Source organism: Synchiropus splendidus, chromosome 8, assembly GCF_027744825.2.
Source record: "Synchiropus splendidus isolate RoL2022-P1 chromosome 8, RoL_Sspl_1.0, whole genome shotgun sequence".
Classification (NCBI taxonomy): domain Eukaryota; kingdom Metazoa; phylum Chordata; class Actinopteri; order Syngnathiformes; family Callionymidae; genus Synchiropus; species Synchiropus splendidus.
The window spans coordinates 18,442,348-18,454,447 of record NC_071341.1 but is presented as its reverse complement, the minus strand read 5'-3'; the positions used below and the strand labels follow the sequence as shown (position 1 = coordinate 18,454,447).

At 40.2% G+C, this 12,100-nt stretch overlaps 1 protein-coding gene across 13 annotated transcripts in view; it reads right to left on the bottom strand.

The window, feature by feature from the left end:
• ift80 (intraflagellar transport 80 homolog (Chlamydomonas)) overlaps positions 1-12,009 on the bottom strand; it is a 34,478-nt gene extending 22,469 nt beyond the window's left edge. For all 13 annotated transcript variants that reach the window (XR_008415677.1, XR_008415678.1, XR_008415679.1 and 10 more), the window contains exons 1-8: positions 11,784-12,009; positions 11,597-11,656; positions 11,175-11,397; positions 9,306-9,416; positions 9,167-9,235; positions 6,972-7,081; positions 6,421-6,510; positions 6,214-6,351 (exon numbers count right to left, since the gene is read on the bottom strand). Coding sequence is in view for 2 of the 13 variants with exons in the window: in XM_053872953.1 (XP_053728928.1) it covers positions 6,214-6,351; positions 6,421-6,510; positions 6,972-7,081; positions 9,167-9,235; positions 9,306-9,416; positions 11,175-11,397; positions 11,597-11,632 (777 nt within the window). In the remaining 11 variants the exon portion in view is untranslated. The remainder of the gene's footprint in view (positions 1-6,213; positions 6,352-6,420; positions 6,511-6,971; positions 7,082-9,166; positions 9,236-9,305; positions 9,417-11,174; positions 11,398-11,596; positions 11,657-11,783) is intronic.
• Between the last annotated feature and the right edge of the window lie 91 nt (positions 12,010-12,100).

Below are 12,100 nucleotides of genomic sequence, written 5' to 3'. Positions count from 1 at the left end.
CTCCACAGATTTAGTTGCATGGTGAAACTAGAGGGCAAATTAGAATCTAATCCAAGTTTTAATGAACTTTTCCTACTTAATACTGGCTGTGATTGAAATGTTTATTGTGCAGCACTAAACAGTGCCTCCACATTCGAAACCACAGGACAAGCGCATGAACAAGCTTTTGCATTGCAAGAAATTAGGAGAAGGGTGGGAGAGCGAGTGTACACCGAGACAAACTAGATGATAGCAAGAGAGCGGGGTGGTGGAGGAGGGGGCAAAGAAAGAGAGAGCGAGTAATGATCTACACATGGTTCCATGCTAAAGCCTCAACCATAGACACATGCTGGGGCCTCCTGGGACTCATCAGCAGCACACAGCTGTGAGCTGGACAGCAGAAATCTATTAGCACCAACCATACACATATGCACTTGAAAACTCGCTCCTTCTCTCACATGAACGGGCACATGCACACTCACCTACACACACTAGCTCGGGCACAGATGCAGCCAGACTTAGTTTCCCTGAATTGACATTCTAATGTGGCCAACACTAAAATGACAACATGCAAACAGCGCATTATTCTGAAATACACTGTAATGCAAAACTATACAAGAACCCAACCATTTGTTAACAAACAAGGGCAAGAAGACAGAAAAAAACAAACACATCAAGTTAAGTACAAACATGTGTACGGATTGTGATGACATGCCCATTATTTCGGCAGAGGAAACGAATCATTGCCAATGAGCAAACCATTAAATAAATAAACTTTATTGACTTTACTAGCGCGGTTTTAAAGCATGTGGATGAATCTCATTCATATATAAGTCAAATACTAAGTCATTTTCCGACCGTTATTAGAGACAACACATGTACGTTCTTACTGCTAGTACTCATAAAACAACAATACTACAGGAAGTAATTAGGTATGGTGTCCAAATTTCATGTAGATAACCAATAGCAATACCAAACACATCAGCAGAGATAGCATGACTAGATGACTCCCTCTTTCAAAGCTAATCCACAGCAGGAGGACAATGTTTGGCAGAGCATCTAACAGAAAACCGCATCTAGTTCAGAACATCACTATTTTTCCACTGTCTGTTCAAGAGCTGATCAATAGAATCGGCAGGAAAGACTTCAGTCATGGTGCGTAGTGAATGGTACTCCAGAGATGTTGCAGAAATGTGAAATCTGAATCTAAACACAAACAATGATTTAAAAAATATAGCAACACTGACATCCAAAACACAACAATCACGTCGCGCGAGCATCGCCAAGTTAGTTCTGCCTGTGATGAAAAGAAATGTGTAGTAAAGAGGCTTCATAGAAGTGAAAAGTTTAAGTAGCAGTGAATTTATAGTCAAACACAGAGTTGTTTGCAGGACTTGAACAAACCCTCGTTCTTTCAATTGTGACATGTTTGTCTAGCAAGTGGAGGTAGTGATTTACTGCTGCTAAGAATGATGACTCTGCCAGTGGAGCTGGCACAGCGCTGTCTCACTGTCATATACTTACTCCAACTGTTGGGGGAGGAAAAGGCGGGTGGGGAAGAGGAGAGGGGGGGGAAATAAGAAGTGGGGCGAAACCAGAGCGAGAGAGAGAAACCACCATCTTTTATGGAGAACAATCCTCGAGGACGCACTGCCAAGGCCAACTTTATAGGACAGTTTACTCTTAAACACACCCACCGTCCTATACTCATACTTCTCAGAATATCCTCTCATTTGTTTGTTTATCACAAGGCAGGACTATAGAGAGGCATCTTTTCTAATCCTTGCAAGGAAGAAGTGAATTTATTATCCACCTATTTCATCAGAAAATCTACTACTACTACTACTACCAAATATTACTTGTTTATCTTGCTAAACATATTTGTATAAATCACCAAACAAATATCCTTTTGAGTGCAGATATCCAAGTTTATCTGAAAAAAATGGGTTATTATAAGATAACCTGAAGTATGACTTATTAAAGCAGTCTCCTTTCACCTAAAACTGTGTGAAGAAAATATGAAAAAAAACACAGATTTGAGAGGGGAGGGAGGAGAAAAGGCCAGTTGAGTTAAGAGAGGGAGAGAGAAAGCGAGGAGTAGCCCAGCCCAGTTGCCTGGGGTAAAAACTGTTCAGCTGCTGACTCAGGACTCTCTTTGTTTGGCATTGCTCCCTCTCTGTTGCGCACTCTCGTTTCACACTTGCGCGCGCACAAGCGCACGCACGCAGACAGACCTACATCGAGTATGAACAGCTTTAAGTTGACAAAACTTAATGAAGCCTTGATGTTCACGTTAACACTTCAAGTTTGGCTCTGCTGCCAGAATCAGCAGCAAAATGTTCCTCTCTTGGCAGAGCACGAAAAGTCCCCATCTCAGATGAAACAAATTATAGTTTGATAAATCTCAGTGGTTTCTTTTGCTCTTTTCATCCTCCACTAACAGTGGCTCATGATCTTTGTGATTCTTTGTGGTTTTATTTTGTTCTAGAAAGGGCAATTTCCAGATGTTGGCAGCAAACTATCAGCAGTCATCCAGGTATATCAAGGGAATATGAAAAAGTAAAGGGCTTTTTGTCAAAATGAGAGCCATTATTAAGGCAAATGTCTTGTGTCAGAGAGGACTAATCCAATAAAGTGAAAAAAAGATGAAAGAACGACTGAGCACTGGCAAAACAACAGCAGAAAAATCATGGACTCCAAGACAAAATAATAGTTGTCAGTTACAAGGATGATAGATTGTACTGAAAACGAGCAAATTAAGTGGAGATGGGAGTCGTGAAAGAAGCCACGGGGATTCCAAAAAACATGGACACTTTCCCAGTTCTCAGTGTAGCAAGGCAGAGCCAGACTTACAAAGACCCTAAGGGGACTACCGTGATGAGCCCAGAATGTGGCCACAGCCTAATGGAAATGGATCCAACTGTGGCAGCTGGTGAGCCCGAAGTGGAGCAACACACCTTTCATCTAGATGGTGCCATACAATTCCTCAAAATGTGTACACAATTGGAGCATTGTAACCTTGACAGGACAAAATTTAATGTCCTGGCTATCCATTTAAAGTTGTACTTCTTATGTGAGTAAGTTTTGAAAAGAAGCCATTGAACTTGCCAAATGCTGCTAACTTAATCAGGGAAGAGGTTTGGCGCCTCCAAGTCAGAGACAATAACTCTCAGCATAAATATGTGCTCAATAAAAGACTTTATACCTCAAAGACCAAAAGTGGTATCCAGACATGGTGTTTGCAAAGACACTTCCAAACTGAATGATCAACAGCAGAACTGACTTTCCCGTGGATCATAGTGAGGGATATTAGCTGAGGTATCAGGTTTAATAACACATGGCTGATGTTTCATAGAAGTTAAGAACTGACTCCAACTCCACCATCTAGCTAGCACTGTGGGCCAAGGGAGCCCACAGTGGGGCCAAGTGTAAGTGTGCTTAGATGTATGGAGTACAAATGTGTTTATACTGTGCAAGTTTTACATCTTAATATGTATTATAATAATAATGCTTAAAAAACAGGAAACATAGAATACATGCACATGCTCTTATCTTATCTTGGTTATAGTAAGAAGATGCTTGAGTATAAACTTCCCCAGTTAAGGGAGACCTAAGCTAGGACAGACTGGTTGGCTGAAGGCAACAATGAGAACTGGTCTTTTATGCCCAACTGTGCAGCAAACCAAGCAGAAAGGTGGAGAAATTCATAATTAAGAGGTCTGACCTTGCTTTCACCCGAATATGTTAACTGTTTATTTGACAGCACAGTCAACAAACTACTTCTTAAATAAACAGAACTCATTCAATCCAACCATCTACACTACTCTGGCATGAGTGAATGTGAGCGTGATTGTACATTAGGGGGGGAAAGAGTGCATTGCGCACAGGGGGGGAGTGATCTGAAGGAGGAAAGGGGGAGAAATGGGTAAAAGGGAGCTTGCTTGGCACAATGAGTCCTACTTGTTAGCCAGTGACAGTGTCAGGGATCGTGACAGGGTCCAGACGCTAGACACCAGCTGCAGGGCCTCGTAAATAGACTGCTGTCTCACAGGCATATTTGCACGGCAATGGTTCCTGCATGTGCGCACACACACTGGTGCACACTCGGCAGGCATGTGGGCACATGTATTTTACTGTGGAGGCACACAGACAGACACTGACTTATTGTCTCTGCCAAATCTTGTAAAAGGGACAGTGGACGTCTTTGTGTCTTCTGCCCCGTTAAATCTCCACTGCGGCAAAAGACTCCACAAAAGCCACATCGGCGCAAACATGCCAAATAAAGGAGCTACGCACATTATATTATAAATTACAATGAAATCTTTCTGAAGAATAAACTTGAGTTTCTACAAGTAGACACTTGAAATGGGTCTTATCTAAACTTCTGCGTGAGTCAGTGTGTCAGCGAGAAGTTCACCCTCCTTCCTCGCAGATAATCAAGGGGGGGTAATGCACTACATCTGCCCATATGCGCTACAAGGAGGAGGGGCAGAGCAGACCAAAAGACTTTTCCAAAGTTGTGGAGAGTGGAGCTGGACTGGGAGGTGAAGGGGTTAAATGTGGAGAGCTGATCCTGCTGAGCCAGCAGTAGTATGTTAAAGTGCAAGGTTTCATTGTAGCAGATACAGAGTGGAACTCCTGCCCATTAGTCATGCTAGAAACAAAAAACACCAATACTTAACCCTGGATTGCTCACAAAATGCTCCACGGCAGGTAGAACACTTTAACATTACAGTCAAGATTAACTAGTAATGCTGTCATGTACACAGAGAAATATGTCCAGCTTCTTTGTTGCAGGGGACTTAACAGGGGGTTTCCCAAATTCTAACATAATCTGTGAACTTTATTCAAACAAGCCACTCATTCGCAGACTGCTGAAGGTAGGTAAGCAGTTCTGTTCCTCAGTCAGACCTAACCATAATAATCACCATCAGCGCCAAGAACAGCTCAGCAAAGCAAGTAGACTCATAACAATAAAGTGAAAGTGAACCCCTTTAATTTGACAGTGTGCAAAGCTACCTACACTTTATGTAAAAATAGGCAAAGAGAACAGCATTTTCTGCCGACGGAATAAGTTGCATTTAATTTGAGCAATGATATTAATGTAAAGCTTCAGACGCACAACGCTCCCGTATGTGTATATGCTTTGGCGAACGCCCGCTGGATTGACAGCAGAAGGACAAATGAAAAGCGTAAAATAATTCTAATCTAATCAAAATGAAGCATGAAATGGCATGTGATCTTGCATAGGAGAACACAGCCCTGTCTGTTTGGTTTCATCACAACCGGTCTGATATAGCAACACACAGACATCTCCATGTAAACAGACTTCAGCTCTAAATGCCCCACGAGGGCGGAGAGGGGGAACAGAAGTGTTGTTGCTGGCCAAACGCACAGCATAATAAAACAACAATTACCATTCATCTTTTTCTCATTTCCCCTCTTGTCACAACTCTGGTTACCATCAGGAACAGGTAACAAGAACATACAGCCTAATGTGGTTTGCAGACACGGGGAAAAAAGGAAACATCCCAAAGCAGCAGTCGACATCAACACACATGATAATCATGAGGAGACACATTTGAAGAACACATCAATGCATTATCTTTTCAACACCTCCAGAGACTCTTCAGTCTAGAGTTATTGAAAACGTAGCCACGTAAGGGAAGGAGCAATTGTATATATAATGTTAATTCATAAAGCTCCTCTTATCTGTGGCTGCGTTCTGTCATGATTGAATTCTTATCTCTAGTAAAATTCTCAGATGAATGACTGAGCCTCTAACTTATAATCAGTCAACTCAGCATTCAACCAAATAATCCACAATTAAAATAAAAACACTGGTCTTTCCGAAGTGCATGTGTTGTCATTTGGCAATCAGCAGATAATGCAGTATGTGTGTGCGCGTGTCAGTGACTGTGTGTAGTTGAGGAAAAAGGAGAATGAGCGTAAGCTACTGCCACTGAGAAGAGTGTGTATGTGTGTAAAATTCCACTAACCACAGAGCAGTGTGAACAGAACAAAGATGGAGGACTGAGCACAGGAGTCAAGGTGGTTTTGGAAAGCTGCAAATCCCTCAATTTACTTAAAGGTATATGCTTAAAACGCTCCCTAGATTTTTCAGTTATTGATGTGTATTTTAAAGGCTGTTGCTTCAATTTTACCAGCTTTCATCTGATAATGTGTGATCACATATGAAAAATAAAAGGGGGATACAACCTTCCATTTTCTTACCCCAGTTTTGTCGCACAGTCGCAGCGTATTGAAGGAGCCCATGGCGAACACTTCGCCATCTGGGGCCCAAGACAGCGAAGTGACTGGGTAGTCATGAGCAAGAGAGCTGTACAGCAGTCGTCCGTAGCTGTCCCACACCTACATGTACGAGGAGGACACGTAGCTATTAAAACGGGCATCAAATGAAAAACAATTCAGTGAAACTACCTTGTATTTACAGTCTTCTCCTCCAGACAATATGAGATCATTGACTGAATTCCATTCAGTCCGGAGAACAACTCCATCATGGGCTTTCCACTATAAAAGGAGAAATAATTTCAGAACGTCAATAGTCAGAACTTCTAATTTCTTCATTACAATCTGTGTCTGTCACACATTTGCAAAGAAAGAAAATGTGTCATGATATGTGTCACACAGAGGGTGAAATAAAACACATTGTAATAGGTTGTATCTAGCTATATCTAATAAATAAAACAATATCTAAAAAATCCACTTCTGTAAAGTTAAGTAGAACACTCACTGGTGTTCTGTAGGTGTGAGGTTCTTTTTACATGCATCAGTAGTTTTTGCAGATTATCAATTCACCATCTTCTGGAGGTCGCCCACCCACGAAGCTTGGCAAACACGAAATGCACGCACGAATGAACTAAGGTCACCTTGACCTTTAGTCAATATGAGAGCCAACTGAGTGTGAGGCTCAGTGCCGACGACGATTCTACTGTGCAGCTTATTAAAGCCGCATTCAACTTTAACTGTACCTGTATGACTTTGGCGCTCGGTTGGAGAGGTTTGATGACCAACTGTCTGCCTGATGTGAAGAGGATTCTATCAGAATCTGGGCCCCAGGCCACTGAATACACAGGAGAACCTGCAAACACACAAGATGGTCACATTAGTAGCACTGGTCTAGATTTTCCTCTATTTAGTCTCAATATTTGTTTCATATTTGCAGTACATTGACCAACATTGATGTTGCTGCTTAACCTCTGATCAAAAGTGAATGTGTCAGCGCACGCATACATTTGAGCATGTCCTCCCACATGTTCTGCTTCTGTTCCCCAAGTTAAACTCTGTTTCTGTCCTCGGAACATTGTTGAAAGGCACCAATCCTGCTGCACCAGAAATAACGGCAGGTTTGGCAGCAAGAAAGGTTGTGGTCTGTGCATGCGACTACACAACTTGAGAGAAAATATAGCCAAATTAAATCCAAAATTTTGTAGAGTCCTTGATACTTACGTTGATGTAGTGCATGGTGAAACCTCTGTTGGTAAGATAAGCAGCAGAAAAGATTTGTGTACATAATTTTCCTTAAAATGCATCACTATAGCGTGGGGCTCTTTTATAATTCCTTTCATATGTGATGGGGGGGAAGCCTGTACGGGTTGGTTTGTGGAGGTGCACATGTCAGAAAGGGGGTGACATTTAGCCTCACTCCAGGTGCATGCGGTTTCTACCAAATGCCAAAGCGTCACATGATCAAAATCTCACAAAGCCAACAAAACAAGCGCAGATCTCTTTTTTTTTTTCTTCACACTTCAACCTCTTCCTGAAAATCTTTTCTGTTTTTAAAGTGGGTCATAATACCAAAGAAGAACATCGCTGTCGCACATAAACAGCTTGTGGCTAAGCGTGAGTGTAAATTGAGTTTTGGGGTCTCAAACACAAGGAGCACCTGCAGTGATCCGTGCGCCATATGGAGAGTGATGCGTCTCTGTGCAGCCTTAGTATACCCAGGTGTTTAACAAATCTGTGGGTCTTTTGTAGCTGCCTGCTGGCCGGCAGCTCATTCTTCATACAGCTAGTGAGGGGAAAATGTTTCTCCATACTGGAGCTCAATTTCCGCTTCCCTGCCAAATTTTCCACAGCACCCGTCATTCAGTAGGAGCGTGCCATTGATTTCCCGAGAAGGCCATGTTCATCCACCTTCAATTTTATTTCTTACATCCCTGAAGAAACGCTTCATGAGTGAAAGGAGTTAAATAAATGTGTGAGGAAGTGAGCCATCTACACAGCAAATGCTGGAGAGAGAAGTGATTCATTAGTAGTCTTTTATAGCTTTTAATAAAAACAATTCCTAAAGTTCCTTGAAAGTTGTGGTGGTTACCCTTTAAATTTTTAATTAAATGGCCCTGCTTTTGATTTCTCCGGACACAGTTACATCCAAGCTTAAAACATACACCATAATGGGACAACTCCATGTCCAGAATTACAAATTACAGAAGAGAGGAATTTAATAGTCCTACTTCAACAGCGCTACACAAAAATATTGTTTTGCTTGTGGACATAGTGAAGCATGTGAGCTGTTAGAATCCACAGTTCCGGTCAGTGTGTATTTCAGGAAAATTGAGAGATGAAAAAAAAAAAAATTTAAAGCGCAAAGCAAATGAGACAGATGAAATAAATTCCCTTTTTGGTGCCAATTTAGCAAAACAAATAAGGGAATGAGCTCAAGCATGACAACAAGAAAAGGATGTCTCCTAAACACTAAGTACTATTTTGTGCTCCATTCATTCTTTGTCTTGTTTTGTTCAGTGCAATTTTTTGCAGTGATGAGGGGAAAAACATCATCAGTCCTCAACAAAAGTGTTAGATATATAAATATTTTTCTCATGAAGTTGATCAAAGTGAAGCACTTGACTGTTCTGGTGTGGTCAGGGTTGCAGACAATACAAAGCTAGATTTCATTCTGTGGTGAGGTTTTTTTTCCACAACAGTGAAAATGTTGATGTGATTGCACCTAATATTTTCCCCTCGATTTGTTTACCAACATGATGCTGACGACAAGGCGACAGAGAAATAAATGCAAACACATTTTTTTTATCTTATAAAAATAATGGTACACTTGATGTTGTATTGTGTTGTGTTGTGTTGTGTTGTGTCTCCCTGCCACAGACTGATACTGTTACACTCTGCTACTATCATGAACATGAGGGTTTTTTTTCCTTTTTCCTACCTTGGCTGGCAAATGTCGATCGCAGCATCCCACTTTTGGACCAGATCTTGATCTGCCCATCTTCTCCAGCTATTTAATTCAAGAAATTATCAGACACCTTTGCAAAAAAAAATATTTTCAACTATAACATGAGACAGACCTGTGATGAGGGCAGTGCCATCGTGGTTCCATCTCCCAGATAGAACAGCTCCTTTATGTGCCTCAACACTCTTCTCAATGCGTCCTAACTTGGATGCGAGGTGGAACTTTCCTGCAGTAGAACAAAAAGAAAACAAAAACAAAATAAATCAACAACCCATACTATTTTTCATAACCAGATGTCTGCAGAAAAAGGCATAACAAGCCTTTATAACAACAAGTAGGCATCAGAAGGCTACAAAACAAAACATCCCAGCAGTTCCAATTCAGCAAGGCAGGAAGATTTATGAACTATAAACCTTTAACCGAACAATAAATCTCAGGACACAATATTCATAACAAAGCTATATTTTCCTTCTTCTAATTTAAGAACTTGGACTTGTGCTGGATATAAATGTCATGTTTTCTTGAAGCAGAAGATGTAGACAGTTATTGAGTGCAACATATACTTTGTGGCATTGTGTATTAAAAATTCTGAATGTTCTATGTAATTTTTGGTGAAACTAAAATGGCAAATCAGTATCTTGCTGCTCTGTCCTTTTTCTATATTTGAACTGAATGCAAAAATAAATTCTTCTAATGTGGCAGGTAGTGAGACCTACAATGCATAATTTCAAGACTTTCTAAACTGCGTAAATTGTTGCTTGTTTACTTTGCAACCTGGCATGTTGCGTCTTTTTAAAAGCCAACATCCAACAACTTTAAATCTGCACCAGGTTATAGCAACAAGAAAACATCCACATTGTCCCTCTGCATTTTAAAAGATGTTGCATATATATGCATTTAAAGAAAACATTTATAAAAAAAAAAAAAAAAAAAAAAAAATATATATATATATATATATATATATATATATATATATATATATATAAATCTAACAGATGATTTGCCCTCAATTAAAATGCAAAATGAAAATACATGGAAATTTTAGGACATTTCTTACGACTACATTAAAGATAAATAACTCAACTTGCTGCTTTGTCAGTGAAGGCTTGCTTGTGGGTGAGTGTAACATTACTCTGCCATTAGTGTTGTGACCGCACATCTTCTGACGTAATGGAAAATCAATATTCTGTGCATTTAAATCTAATGTGGACCATGACTACCTAGATACACTGAATGTTAGAGACATTGCAGACTAGGATAATACTTTCATTCATAATTATTCGACTTTCATTTTCTTGGTGTTTGTTATAAAACTCGTCTCGAGTTCTTCATTGAAATAGCAAATAAATAAAAAGACAAACGCTAAATCTTAGATTACGTCACATAATATGTGATAATATGAAAATGTAACATTCATGTTGTATGGATATTTTGCTTAGGAATATTGAAATATTCATCTATTATTTTTGCAGTAATGAGGGGAAAAACACCATCAGTCCTCAACAAAGGTATTAGATATATTAATATTTTTCTCATGAAGTTGATCAAAGTGAAGCACTTGACTGTTCTGGTGTGCTCTGGGCTGCTGACAATACAAAGCTAGATTACACACTGTGTTTGCAGATAGAGCTAAGAAACAAGATTTTTTTAAAGACACAAAAAGAACATATTTAGTGACAGATGAGTGATGAAGCTTGAAGAGTTCCTTATTTTGACAAGCAACAGTAAAAATGTTGATGTGATTATGTCAAATATTTCTCCTTGATTTGAAGATGATGCCGACGACCAGGCGATGTATCTTATACATGTATCTTATAAATAATGGTGCATACTTATTGAACATATATTGCTGCTGATTTACGATGAAATCGTACGATGAGATTAATATTCAAATATTCACAACATATGAATGCTTGAGAGACAAATGTGACTGAAGCAGAAGTGACTTTTTTGTTTATTAGTGAGTGCAACTCTGACATCTTACCATCTGTGCTGGTCAGGACAAATATCTCCGCCTGAGTTTGTTTCTTCCCACCAACAGTCTTTGGGAACCAATGCAAGTCGATGGGGAATATATCCTCAGGTAATTTCACAACCAAACTGGTCTCGTTGGTCAAGAGGTTCCACTTCAGGATTTGGTGGTCCTCACTGCAAGAGTAGAGCTCATCTGCTGTGGTCCAGCCGACACAGCTTACAAGTTCTTTATGTGAGATTCTATTAAGAAAAACTTGAGAACACTATTGGGGATAGTCTGGACACGTTGAGACAAACAAATGTTGACTTAGGGGCTTGAGCAGAATCAAATCATAGAGTTTACGTTATCATGTAGTGAATATATTACAGCAACAACACAGATAGAAACTAGATGGATACAAGATCCATGTCTATCACAAGAAGAAGGATATGCTTTGGCTCCTTGAGCAACGATGTTTTCAATCTCATGGTTGGCAGTTTCACAGCAGCCCCCTGAAAACGCGAGAACCGTTATTAGAATACCACGCAAAATTGAACCTCTACGTGTCTTTTATCGCAGTAGTAATGCGCATTCTCTCCATGCAGTAAATGAAACAAGCGTCTGTAGTTGCTAAGTTACCTGTCACTGTTGTGAACGCCTCGCTTGCTTCCGGTCTGTCGCAGTGACACGAAGTTGCATTAACGCCGCGTTTTTGCAACACACTTCATTTTGATGCTTCAGCCGAGAATGCAATGTCAGACACTGGCTCGCAAAATATAGATATTTGAAGTCAATCGCCTCGTTCAGCACACGGCCATTCCCTTCATTTTACCCAAGCTAACCACCTAGCCATGTTAAGTGGGTCTCGCGCAGCCTGGAGAGCGAGGTATCGCGAGGATTTGAAATCCCGTCTTGTTAAATTAAATATTTTGAAACTTTTCATGTTAACTTAGATA